We start from the raw sequence: 13,966 nt of genomic DNA on the forward strand, positions 1-13,966 counted from the left end.
GTTAAGCCTCCACCTAAAGTGCTGGTGTCCCATACAGGTGCTGGTTTGGAAGCAGCTGATCCACTTTCAATCGGGTCCTTGCTAATGTGCCTGGGAAGGCAGCAGAGAAAGGCTCAAGCATTTAGGCCCCTGCCACTCATACGGTAGACCCAGATGAAGCTCCAGGCTTTTAGCTTCAGTCCGGCCCAGCTCCAGCTATTGCAGTCATCTGGGCAGTGAGCCAGCAGATGGAAGATCTTCATCTCCATCTCTCTCTTTTTCTAACTTTGACTTTCAAATAAATAAAAATTAAAATTTAAAAATGTTCAGTGATGATTTTCGGTAAGATAAAAACCATAATTATATGAAAAACCTTTTCAAACACTTATTCTTTTTCATAGCTTCAATATTTCATATGAAGTATTTTCTTTACATATTTGAAACATATCACAGTAAATAGGATACAGAAAAATAAATATGCAAGTCTGTTATTTAGTCAGATATTAAAAAGACTGGCAAAAAATGAAAGAATGCCATTTTTTCTCTGATTTTGTTCAGGAAAAGTTGTTTTCATAACAAAATATGATCTTCAGGAAACACAGAATGTATTTGCTAGTGTTATGTTGTTCTTAAGTAAAGTAATGGTGAAGAATTTCTAATTTGAATACAGTAAATATCTATCCATTTTTTTGGAGTCCGCAATCATTTTAAAAAACATATTTTATTTACTTGAGAGACAGAGAACTCCTGTTCTCTGTTCCTCTGTTGCGTCACTCCCCAGATGCCTACAGTTGGGGCTGGGCCGTATTCCAGCCAGGAGCCTGGAGCGCAGTTCAGGTCTGTCACCTGAAAGGCAGAACCTGACCACTCGAGCCATCACCTGCTGCCTCCCAGGGTACATATTAACAGGAAGCTGGCTTCAGGAACAGCTGGCAAATCACAAACTCTGGCTCTCTGCTACGAGATGTGGGTGTCCTAAGTAGCATCTTAGTGCCAGGTCTAGCTATTAGTGCCTCTCCTCAATATTTCTGCAAAGAATCCTGAGATTTAAAGGTTTGAGAAGGGCTACCCTGGAGAAACGTATTCAAGTACATGAAAATGTGTGTACACTGGGGTGGGAGGCAGCAGGCAAGGGCTCAAGTGACCAGGTCCCAGCCACTCCCATGCGAGACTTAGGGGAGTACTTGTCTCCAGCCTTCAGCCAAGCGCCAGCAGGAGCGGGTGTCCAAAGAACAAAGCAGCAGATGGGGGCCCACTTTGTCTCTCTAAAACATTTAAGAAACACGTTTATGAAATGTGTACTGAGATGTCACGCTTGTGGTGTTCTATAAATAAAAATCTAAAAACAAATCTGACTCAGCTGTTTTTCAGAAAAACCCTGTGACTTCACACCAAGCCAGGCTCCCACCATCACACCCTGCTTGGGCTGGGAGCACGCCTCCAGACGCAGCCTGACAGTGCTGACTGAATGCTCCTGCTCAGTGTTTACAACAGACGCAAAGGGGTCACTCCAGTGGCTCCTAACCTCCTTCCTCCAAGTACTTGATGTCAACCTGCGTCCACTTCAACCAAAAGAGCTGTCAAATGAGGTATCCATACATGTTTCAAGGCTAAAAAAATTTTTTTTACAGTACTATGTTAAATTTATCTAACTCTTAATCAAAACTGTTACTTTTCCTTCCTTCTTTCCTTTCCTTGAAGAGGGGTTAAGTGGCTGAATTGTGCCCTCTTAGGCAAGGCAGTCTGGTAACTGCTAGTTTTCCCAAATGAAGCCCCAAGAATCCAGGACACATCCACCTGGGATGAGGTTATACAGTCAACCTTAAAAAAAAAAAGGAAAAGAAAGGAGGGTACACTATGGTCCTTTTGGGCAACATTTCATGCACACAATCTGCATACAGCTCAGTGGAATCTTATCTCCTTATTTTTACCTCCACTACGAAAGTGTCGATAATGTGCTCCCGAGGGAGAAACCAGTGGGCTACTTCCTCTTCGTCCATCACCGGGGCTAGATGAAACTGCTTTAGGTAACTGTTGATTAATTCTCGGACGGCTTTAACATCTTTTGGTTCCATTGGTCTCAAACCTGAAGTCTTTGTAACCTTGTTGGAGGGAAAAGAAGACAAATTCATACACACTTTCATGCCCAAAGCATGGCGCACAGAAATGGGTACTACCAGCAACACAGGGAACATGTCTCAGAACTGTAGAGTCCCAGCCCCTTGTCATTCAGAACCTGCAACTCAAATACGTTCTCCCCCTTGATTTCCTGCACACATCATTGTTGGAGGAACACCTGGTTGTGATATTTGCTAGACAACGTATCACAGTTTCTCATGGGTTACTGCCCATGACCCCAGGGAAGACTGTAGGCGGGAGAGAATCACATACTCTTAGCATGGCTGCTGGAATGTTTTGCTTTAAGACAGTTACATCTGACATTCTGAATGCCACAGGCGAGAAACTTATTTTCCTCAGTGGCCCATGAAGAAGGATGTCATGATTTCATTCTTTTAAGCAAAAATAAAAAGAGCTAAACCATGCTGGTCAGGATGGGAAGACAGACGTTTCACTAATGAAGCATTTCCTAGAGGTGGTCTCCCTGCAGTGCCTTTTGATGAAAAGGGAACCAGAGGAGGCAGCCTAATCACCGTCCTGGAAGTTCACCACTGACACGGAGCCCACGGGAGCCCACGGGAGCCCAAAGTCTGCAGCTCCTGGTCAGGCTTCGTCTCGCTGCTCCCAGCAGCACTTGGCTTTCCAGAGCTGTCTAGACACGACACTTGAGACTGGCCTAAGGAAGCCCAACAACCATCAGAAAGGCAGAGAAAAGGAGCCTTTCTTAATATCAGAATGTTGTTTCTTTTGTTAACAGGATTATTAATGATGGACATTATTAAGCCATTATATCAAATAACGGAAGTAACAGGACACAAACATCTGTTCAAAGAGAATGTTCAGAAATGAAGAAAAAGTTTTCCAGTTTCCACCAGAGCAAAACACATTGTGGGGAACAGAATTCTTGTGCACCTCATGTGGTACGAGAACTGGGCAACTGCTAAGGACAGCCTGCCTTCAGCCGTGCGGCTGGCGGAGGGTAGCTCTCAACTGACCCACGCTCGGCACGTCTTTCCACTGGGCGATTACTAAGTGCCCTAAAGGGTTCTGCTTATGAGGGCTACGTGTATCTGCATTTACCATAGTAGAAATTCAACCCGAGAACATTGTAAAACAGAAGAAAATATAGGAACCCAGTGAGTGAAAACAAAAACTGCGGATTTCACGTTAGTGAGGTTGCGAACAGTGTTATTTTCACAGAAAGATCTCAGGGACCATCTTGGGTTAGAAAAATAAGCAATTTAGACAAGACAGCTCATGAAATGCATGTTAGAATCACAGCCCTGGCAGTTCTTAAGTATTTTAAGCAAGATTTTGCACAGATGTATTAAAGTAGAAAACAATATTTTCAGAGTATAATTAACCATAAAATGCATGAGGTCATAGAAAATGAGGAAAATATTTTATTATCAGTGGCTTGACAATCTACAGGATAATTTTTACACTTGATCTTCACCAAAAGGCTGAAAAGTGATAAAATAACTTTTCATGTAATGAAATACTCAAATTATAGCCACTGACTTGAGGCAAAAATGGAAAGACTGTTAAGCTTAAATTAAGAAAGGCAAGCTTCTGTATAATCAGAGTGAAGCGGTCATGTTTTCTGAGTTTAGTAAAAAGCAAAGAAGCTTTTTCAGCAACTGAGAACATCTCTGATTTTGTAAGCAAACTTTTTTTGATCAGAACCTTCCCCCAACCCACTAGTGTCCATGACTTATTGCACTCTATGCGTTCATAATGAACTGTGTGTAAAATTTGCTCTTGTGGCCTGCGCAGATGTGCAGCAAGCTAATCCTCTGCGTTGTGGCACCAACATCCCACATGGGCATTGTTTCATGTCCCAACTGCTCCGCTTATGACCCAGCCCCCTGTTGATGGCCTAGAAAGCATTGGAGAACGGCTCAAGCCCTGGGAACCCTGCACCCACGTGGGACACCCTGAAAAAGCTCCTGGCTCCTGGCTTTGGATCAGTTAGCTCTGGCCATTGCAGCGATTTGGGGAATAAACCAACCAATGGAAGACCCTCTCTCTCTACTTCTCCTGTCTCTGTAAGATCTGCCTTCCAAGTAAAAATGGATCTTTTTTGTAAAAAAGATTTATTTATTTTTATTGGAAAGGCAGATAAACAGAGAAGAGAACCTGTCAGCCCACTTGGCATGAAATACTGCACCCCAACATTCCAAGGTAGAGATTTAAGCAATGGTTATGGTTGTTTAAATGGTTTAAAAAGAAGATGCTAAATATTAAAAAAAATTATCTAATGCTAGTAAATGCAGTACATCTATGTATCTTAAAATATGTTACAAAAATAAAGCAAAAAGCTTAGAAGATCAATTTAGGACTCTCATTTTTAACTGCTTCAAATTGTTTTGACTTTAAGATCTCTCACACACACACAGACACATCAACTTTGGAAATACTTAACACCAAAATTCAGAAAAAAAATGTAGAAAGGGTACAGACACATAGTAATACTTATTTCTTGAGGACATCTTAGTATTTTGCCTTTTTTTTTTTTTTAGATTTACTTATTTATTGGAAAGTCAGATATACAGAGAGTAGGAGAGACAGGAAGATCTTCCGTCCGATGATTCACTCCCCAAGTGACCACAATGGCCGATGCTATGCCGATCTGAAGCCAGGAACCAGGAACCACTTCCAGGTATCCCACGTGGGTGCAGGGTCCCAAGGCTTTGGGCTGTCTTCGACTGCTTTCCCAGGCCACAAGCAGGGAGCTGGATGGGAAATGGAGCTGCTGGGATTAGAACCAGTGCCCATATGGGATCCTGGTGCGTTCAAGGCGAGGACTTTAGCCGCTAGGCCACACCGCCGGGCCCTTTTGCCTTATTTTTAATTAATTAATTTGAAAGGCACAAAGAGAGTGAGTTCCCATACACTGGCTCACTCCCTAAATACCCACAATGGACAAAGCTGTGCCCGGGGCCAAAGCTGGGTGCTGAGAACGCAATCCAGGACTCCCATGTGGGTGTCAGGAACTTAAGTTACTTGAGCCATCACCACTGCCTCCCAGGCTCTGCACCAGCAGGCAGCTGCAAGTCAGGAACCAAGAAGTCAGCAAGAACAGAAGTCAGGGCTGTGGCTAGGGACACGGACATCCCATCCTCATCCTCACTATCATCGCCAGGCCACATACCAATGCCAAGTTAGCATTTCAGGGCCGAGCATTGTGGCACATCAAGCTGAGCTGCCATCTGCAGTGTCTGTCCCATATGGGAGTACCAGGCTGAGTTCTGGCTGCTCTGCTTCCTGGTTTTGGCCTGGATCCAGAGCCCCAACCACCGAGGTCATTTGGAGGATGAACCAGGGGATGGAAGGAAGGTTTCTCCTTTTCTCTCTCTACACACTCATACACACACACACACACACACACACACACACACACACACACACACACTTTATATATCTATATCTATTATTTACTTTCAATAAATAAATTTTTTGAAAACTAAATAAATTAAGTAGAATAACAAAAGTCCCTTTTAATCCCTGAGTGTATTGACTCTTGGACGAAAATATACAGGCTGATTGCCAGTGTCACCTCAAGGATATTTTTAGCATCTCAAATTCTACCCATCCTGACTAACCCAACTCCTTATTCTTCATTCCACTTTAGGCAACACAGAGGCAAGTGTGTGTGCTTGTGGACAAATTGTAGGCTGGCCCAACGGATCACACTTCTTGGAGGTGACACCAACTGTGACCTTGGGCTTGTGGGCGTGGCCTGTGTTTTGCCTTTAATCCACAGAAACAGCAGAGGTGACTGGATGTCCCCTTGGGTACTAGGTAACACAGGCTGTCTCCCTTTTGTTCTTGCTGGTGACTTTATCTCCCCCAGGCTTCAATGACAAAGCTGCGTCCAGAAAGCACAGGTGGCACAGACCTGAAGGCAGGCCTTGGGCAGCTGACAAAGAACTGAGGCCCTCAGCCCACAAGCTAGCGAGGAACCCAGTCCTGCAAACAACCTCACAGACTCCAGGACTCAGCTACAGGTTCTTGGTCCCGTGTCCTGCACCCTGCTGCTGTAAGCTCTTCAGTGTGGGGGTGATTTGTTGGGAAGCAGCGATGAATTTGCCGCCCATTTCCCAAATAGTGCCAAGACTAAAAGGCACATCTACATCTTTTCCTAGGAAGAAGGGCAACTTTTCCTACTGAAAATCTGCTAGGCTAAAAAGAGGATGAGTGAATGACACATTATTTCCTGTTCCTGGGTCTCCTCTAACCTTGACTCCTCAGCTATGGAAGCAGCAGAACCTAAACTTTCCTCTCACCTGACCTCTCACTTAGCAGGCCATTAGCAACCTCAAATTTCCAAATTTTGGATTTACTTGAGTCCAGCATGATCTGATCATAAACTAAAGAACATTAAAAAAAATTCTTAAAAACAAAATAGAGCACAAAAAGAAGACTGGTTTTTCCAGATGAAGTTCCTTACTTTCCCTAGCTCCTTCTCTCGCTGCAGTCTTTCAGCCACATGCTTGCTTCCTCACACTCTGGTGTTTTGTTTTGTTTTTTAAGATTTCTGCAAAAAATCCATTCCCACATTAAAGGCTTTCGTTGTAATGGCTTTAAAAAAAAGAAAAGAAAAAAAAAACCGCACAAATCATTCCTACTTACATCTGGAAGTCTGTAGAGCTTCATTGTTCTCTGTAAAGTCATATTTCTGCTTAAGTGAGAAAATTTCACTTCTACCAATTTTCTGGGGTTTAGGGATCGATGCCAGTATCTGGAAGACAATAAAGGTTTGAAAGTTGGATTGATTTCTAACTCTGCAAGTCCCGACTCTGTCTCGGCTCAGCTGCTCCGTCAGCATTTCCTGGACATGCCTGTGTGTGCCTGACCCAGTGCTGAACGCTGGCCCCCCCTCCCACGTGTGACTTTTAGTCTCTAAAATATGTCTTTCCTTCCTGGTTAATGTCCCTTTTATCTCCTTTACTAGAGTGGAATCTTACCACAACAAAAGAAGCATTGGGTAGGTCTCGGTTTGCATGTACTCAATGAGCAGCACAGATTCTACAAAAGGCAAACCAGAGAGTTTCAGAAACGTGGAAATCCTTTTCCTAAATCGGTAGCCTTTTCCACTTTTATGGAATACACACCAAGGAAATCAACTTTTTTGAGGAACTACCATGGCTTTCTCAAATGATTTCACATTAGGTACTGGGATAAATATTTTGAATTAAAATACAGTGGTGGAGTCTTTTTTTCTGTTAATTTATGAGTGCAGGAATTCAATAGAATACAGTCACTGTACATCCACTCCGGGTATTGACCCTACTAGAGTCAATAAAAACAGAACAGGAAGGTCAATTCTTTCTGCTGTCTCAGAAACAGGTCAGTCCCATGACAAGCTGATGGCTCTCTCCCTGGAATAGCCTTTGAAAGCTCGACTGGAATGAGTCAAGTCATAACCAAAGAGCAAAAGCTGCCTTCTTGCTCTCAGCTGCCAAGAACAGCCATGACTTCTCAAGGAGCACACTGGCATAACTCGGCTAGGCTGTCAAGTGCAATGGGAAACCGAGTGGTAGTAAGGGTGCAAAGGTAGGACACTCAGAATGCCCAGGTCTCCCCAGGCACAGACAGCACCAGTCCTTCAAGTAGAAGAGAAGCAAAAATAGGGACCCAGAATCACCTGCAGGAGGAACCTAAAAATCATTTTTGAATTACTGGGTGGTTGAATGATGTACAACAAACACACATCAGACTCAGTGGCCCTAGGTTCTGGTCTCATGTCCTACTTCCAAGAACCTCAATAGTCATAAGGAAGTCTAAATCTGCCCCCCTTGCCACCCCCACTAGTTACTCCTGAGGATAAAGAATGCTTCTAGAAGAGTTGCTCTTGTTATTGTCAGGACTGGGATGTGCGGCAATTACCTGCATGTGGCCACTGGCTTAGGGAGAACCACACCAGCGGTATACACGGCCTGAAAGATTCCCTCCAAGTTCACCCTTCTGGTTATTTCCCGAATTAACACGGGGGCCACTCGTTTGGATCTTAGCTTCTTGTGAACACAAAGAAAGTTGATTTCTACCATCTTCTTCACACTAGGAGAAAAAGATATTAAAAATTAGAGTTGACCCAACACAAATGTATTTTCCAAGAATTAAGTACAGAAAAGGCATCCTTTAACATGATATCTATGAAAAGTATTCTATTATGTAAACTTTTCATAAATTCAAATCAGAAACACTCATTCCCCATGCTTCTCAGCCAAAATGGCTTAATTTCAGGCCAGGGAGAACCAAATATTCTTGTTCTAAATAAACTTTTAGCCTTCAATCTTTTCTTTTTTGTAAGATTTTCATCAAGATCCAGGATCAGATATTTCTTTTTCTGTGTTTCCTGAAATGTATATAATTATAACTGGGTCAGGGTTGTAGAGTTGGACAAGATGTTGCTCTAGAGTGCAAAACAGATTCCCCGGGTTCCTGAGAAGGGACTGCCCTTCAGAGCCGTCCCAAGCCTTGACCCCACTGATGCCGGCCTTCTGTTTAGCAGACAGTTATTTCTGGAGGTCAACTTGCTGTTAGCAGTAATTAAGCCAACCCAGTATGCTGAAACACAAAGGGACCTATTAAGCCTCACATTTTTGACTTTCATAGCTGAATCTTTCATTTCCTTGGCTGGAGACACAGAGCAAAAAGGGTAGCAGAGTGGGGCCCAGTATTGTGGTATAGTGGGATAGGCTTCTGCCTGTGATGCTAGCATCCCATTTCAGAGTGCTAGTTCAAGTCCTACCTCCTCTGTCTCTTACCCAGCTAGCTCCCTGCTCACGGGCCTGGGAAAACAGCAGAGGATGGTCCAAATACTTGGGGTCCCTGCTGACAGTGTGGGAGGCTAAGATAAAGTTCAAGGCTCCTGGCTTCAGCCTGGACCATCCTCAGTCACTGTGGCTTTTGAGGAGTGAACCAGCAGAAGCAAGATCTGTGTGTGTGTGTGCGTGTGTGTGTAATTTTGCCTTTCAAGTAAATCTTTAAACATAGCGTATTTACTTTATACAGAAAAAAAAATGTTTAATCATGCTTCAAATTTCCATAGTACTCTCCCTTAGAAATAAACCCGGAATACTTGTGTATGGGTTTGTTTATTCCAATACACACATGGTCTCTTTATATGTGTTTGTATGTACACATCACAAGTATGCTTGTATGAGAATGAGGTAGAGCAAAATAAAATAGACAACATTTTTGGTTCATTATCTCTTCTCTCTCCAATTATTTTAACTACTCAATAATAAACTTTATTATGATTTTTAAAAATTTTGAGAGAGAGAGCTCCCATTTGCTGAATCACTTCCTAAAAGCCCTCAATGTTTGGACTGGGTGGGCCGGGCTGCAGCAAGGAAGGGGGTGGGGGCACAATCCAGGTCTCCCATGTGGGTGGCAGCAGCACAATGACTTGTCACCATTGCCTCTCAGGATGTGCGTTAGTAGGAAGCTGGAATCAGAAGCTGTTCTGGGACTCAAATGCAGGTACTCTGATTTGACAGTCTTAATTGCTGGGCCAAATACCTGCTCCTACACTTTATGTCTTATAGTACAGCCTGTACCCCCCACACAAGCATAACCTCCCCGACTATCAAGAACCTGAGTTAGTCTAAAAGTTTCTTCTTATCCTCTTGTCTAATCTTCCAGATATACTGCTAAACGAAAGCATGGCCTATGTAATCACTCACTCTCACTCAAACACCCAACCAGCCTCTTCCAGCTGCCATTCTTGGAAAGGCAACACAAGAACTGGCACTGACAGGAATCCGCAGGTACCTGTCATAAATGCGGATGTTTGCTGGGATGGCACTTATGAATCCCACTAGCTTCTTATTGGAAGACACTCGGACCCCGCAGTGCCACTGAAGGAGCCAGCCGGGGGGGCACAGAGCCCTGAAGTCAGGAAAGACCAGAAAAACAGGGGTCAGGTTAGCGTCCAAGGACACATGAACGGACACAGCCCACCCGAGCCCACAGCCTCCCTCCCAGCCTCCATCACCAGGTACAACTCACCACAACAGGAACTCCGGGGAGTAGTCAAATCGGAACATGTTGTCATCATCTTCCACGTAATTCTCATTTAGCAACGTGTACAGCTCCTTGAGCTACAAGACACGGCGAGCGTCCTATCTATGGTGCTCAGACCCAACTCAGGAGCACTTTCTGTGCAGCCAAGGTCAAGATGAGTGAAAGCATTTTACTCACCACGTCAGCATTATTCAAGTCTAAGGTGTCCCACATGAAACCCTGCGGCAGGGAATATGGCTCCTGACGAATGTTGTCTTTGTCTGGTTCGATGGCACCGTGGGACGTTATAACTTCATCTGCAGCAGACGAAAAACAGAAAGAACTTGGAATCACGAAGTATTCTGCCAAGTCAAAATCATCTGTGTTACAAACAGAAATCATGTTTATGGCCTGGGGTTTTGTATAAATCTTTAAAAACAGGCTATTATCTCATGTACCACTGGCTGAGGCAGGAAAACTAGACAGTGGCATGGAGTAATCAGTATTTCGTCAATTCGAGGGAAGAAACCTCTCACACAGTGATGACGAGTTTACAAAAGGATGGCAGTCTCGGTCTCGATCTGTAGCCTGGATGTTAACACACAGCACCACACCAAGCAACATCAATTTGATACGACAGCCTTACAGAGGTTTTTTTTTCAGTATTATTATTTTCTTTTACATATTTTTAGTTTTAACAAATTCAATATAGTTCCTAGAGAATGAATACATTTCATACTTCCTTATATTCCTAAGAATATATTTCCTTTTCCCCTTCCATCCTCTCCTATCTCCTTCCTGTCTCTTTCACATTTTAAAAAAAGACTTAATACACAATTTTATTTAGAAGGTAGAGTTACAGAGACAGAGAGGAGGAGCAAGATCTTCTGTCTGTTATTCACTCCTCAAATGGCCACAGACAGCCAGGCCCAGGTCAGGACAAAGCCAGGGGCCAGGAATTTCCTCCAGGTCTCCCACGTGGGCTCATGGACCAAGGCCTTGGGTCATCTTGCACTACTTTCCCAAACCTTTAACAGGGAGCTGGATCAGAAATGGAGTATCTAGGGACTAGAACTAATAGGATGGAGGGTTGCAGGAGGTGACTTACCCTATTAATTTACATGGCAATCAAGGGTTTAATGCTTCAGTGAGTGAAGAATTCAATAAGTAAAAACCAAAAGCATCCCAGCTTAGCAGAAATATAGGCAATGGTTATAAACAATCATCAAATGGAAAAACGACTATTTCACCATAGATGGTAGATTTCAAATTGATCACAGATCACTAAAATTAGAGTAGAATGACACCCATGCCCATTAGATTCACAGAGATTCATTTCTTGATTATCTATCTGTATACCAGGATGGAGCTGGGACATGGTGATTATCCACCCTCCCAGTAATAAAACCCAAATTAATTTCCAGCCACTTCTCTCCTCCTGTCATGCCAGCAGAGTAACCCAGGCCATAATGGCTTCTAGCAATTTCTACCTGGGAGTCTCCCCGTGGCCACTGTCTCCCTTGCATACTCCCTTCCCCTCTAACCTTTTTCCTTCCCTCTCCCTCCCCCCCCCGCCCCACACCCTGAACGCTGACCTACCTTAGGCCTGTTCCATCCCAGGGAAGCCCTGGGGCCTGCCCTCTGCTGGGGCAGGTGGAGATGGATGGGGAGCCTGCAGAATGTCTCGAGCAGATGCTCATGTACACACTCCTTTCCTGCAGCATCTTTCCCTCCCTCAAGCCCCATTCTACCTGAAGCATGTCCTCCCTGAAGCCCAACCTGGCCACCACTGGTCTACTTTTCCACCTTTGTTTCCCCAGTGTGGACCCCATACTGTGTCTGGTGCTTAGTAACAGACACAGCAAACTCCGAGCTGAGCACCCTCAGGGTCTGGTTCTTCCCCTCCCTGACCTTTTCACAGGGCTTGTGTGCCAGCTCCAATTTCTTTAGTTGTCTCTCTTTTCTCCATGTTGTCAGCTCATCTCCAAAGGAGAACTTCTACCTTCCTCAAATCAGCCCAGGGAGCCAAAGTCCTAACTGCTTCCTTCCAGGGTCCCTTGGAACCTCAGCTGTCATACAGCATTCAAGGACGGTCTCCAATGCACTTAGGTCAATAAATCTAAATCTTGCAGCTAATGGTCATTCAATTCATGGCCATCTAAAGGCCTGTTAATTTCTGAGAATCTTCCTCCACTGCTAAGTACATTTCCAAAGCCTGCAAGGAGAGAAATAAGCTGCGGACGCTTCTTTCTTCTGCACTCAAGAACGCACTTCATTGAGGATCAGGATTGGAAAGCACTGAAAATTTGTTTCCTAATTTACACTGCACAAAACAGATCACTTGTCATGGCTGGGTTACTGAGCTTTTAGTTAGATCCTCATATGCTAAAAATCCTGAACCTGAAAGATTGAAAAAAAGGCATATATACACAAGGCAAAGAAACAGGTTCAGGTTGTAGCATGGTTTTGATCATCCTGTGGCATTTACAACTATATCTACGTATGTGTGTGTGTGTGTGTGTGTGTGTGTGTGTGTGTGTGTGTGTTTATATATATATATACTTTTTTTGGCAGCACATGAAGGAGAAGGTTAGGTTATGTGTATGGCAAACTTCAGTGGTAGATGCCTAAGAGTACTGCTGAGGGCAGGTGCAACACCTGCAGGGTGCAGGATCTGGATGTCATGACAGTGTCTTCTCTGAGTGAAACGCCTTACTTGGGCCTTTGCAAGATGTCCCTGTTTCTCGATGACACTTGGGATAGCACTGCATGGACACTAGTGAAGCTAGTGCAAGGTGTTCAGATCCTAGGTTAAATGACACAAAACTTTCCTTTGCAGTAACATGTGATTGTAACAGGGAAATTTCTCAAGTTTTGAATGAGGATGGGGAAGAGCCCCTCCAATGTTTTACCAAGTGTGGGGAAATGGGATATGCTTACAGAGACAAGAATTAGACTAAAATTGTTGCCACTGACAGCCAACCTCACTACCTGACAGAGATACGTTTATTACATGGTGTCTTGTACATTTTGAATCTGTAATATGAAACAAAGATGCGAGTGGAGGAATCTCATGTTTTTTGATTGTCATTCATGCATTTTTGTTTCTTGGGGGAAAAGGGGAATAAAGCCGAAGTGCTTACTTAGTTTGGGCACTGGCTGTGTGTCCCAAAACTGGTATCTGTGTTTTGCAGCCTCATCAATGCTCCTGGTCGGGCCCTGGCAGGCGGACAGCAGCTCCATGGCTCTCTGGATGTCCTGCAGCTTCTGCATGGGAATGGTGGCATTCTAGAACAGCAAAGACACAAGACACATGAGGACACTGCCACTTGCTGCTCCTGTGGTTGGGGTGGATGAAGGCACATCTGCCTTGGAGACTATAGTCGACCTCTTCCAAGGCTGGTCAAGGTTGTGGGCATAAGCAGGTGAATACGTTCAACTCTAAGCAAACACAGTCTGTTAACGGTTAAGAGAGTTCTGTAGTTTGAATGGGGGCTGTGGCAGTTTGGGAAATCTAAAGTGAATCAGGGGATGCTCTGCTTCCACCACTCCCACCCCTCTGCCAATAGTCTCCATCACTATTCCTCTGGGAGGAGAAGCCCAAAGAGGTCACACAGCAGCCAGGAGCCGCGAGCCTTGGTGGCACCATGAGGCTTGACGCTCTGTAGTAGCAGCAATGGTGTATGAAGGAAATAACTTCTATGACAGGATTTGGCAGGCCAGGAGAAATTTTAGTTCATTAAAAACAAAAACAAAAACAAAAACAAAAACAAAAAAAAAAGCAAGAAAAAATTGAGCCCAGGGCTGAGCTGGAAAGGAAGCTTTAAACTCTGTGCCCCTTCCTCCAACACCCTGC

General features: G+C 44.1%; 1 protein-coding gene across 1 annotated transcript in view; it reads right to left on the reverse strand.

The window, feature by feature from the left end:
* The window catches only part of NMT2 (N-myristoyltransferase 2), a 55,874-nt gene that overhangs the window by 11,684 nt on the left and 30,224 nt on the right, over positions 1-13,966 (reverse strand). Inside the window, exons 3-9 of the mRNA XM_040967917.1 lie at positions 13,254-13,398; positions 10,309-10,427; positions 10,117-10,208; positions 9,880-9,996; positions 7,990-8,160; positions 6,733-6,841; positions 1,911-2,081 (exon numbers count right to left, since the gene is read on the reverse strand). Coding sequence (XP_040823851.1) covers positions 1,911-2,081; positions 6,733-6,841; positions 7,990-8,160; positions 9,880-9,996; positions 10,117-10,208; positions 10,309-10,427; positions 13,254-13,398 — 924 coding nt within the window. The remainder of the gene's footprint in view (positions 1-1,910; positions 2,082-6,732; positions 6,842-7,989; positions 8,161-9,879; positions 9,997-10,116; positions 10,209-10,308; positions 10,428-13,253; positions 13,399-13,966) is intronic.

This window comes from Ochotona curzoniae, unplaced genomic scaffold, assembly GCF_017591425.1.
Source record: "Ochotona curzoniae isolate NIBS_2020 unplaced genomic scaffold, NIBS_Ocur_1.0 scaffold_4683, whole genome shotgun sequence".
NCBI lineage: Eukaryota > Metazoa > Chordata > Mammalia > Lagomorpha > Ochotonidae > Ochotona > Ochotona curzoniae.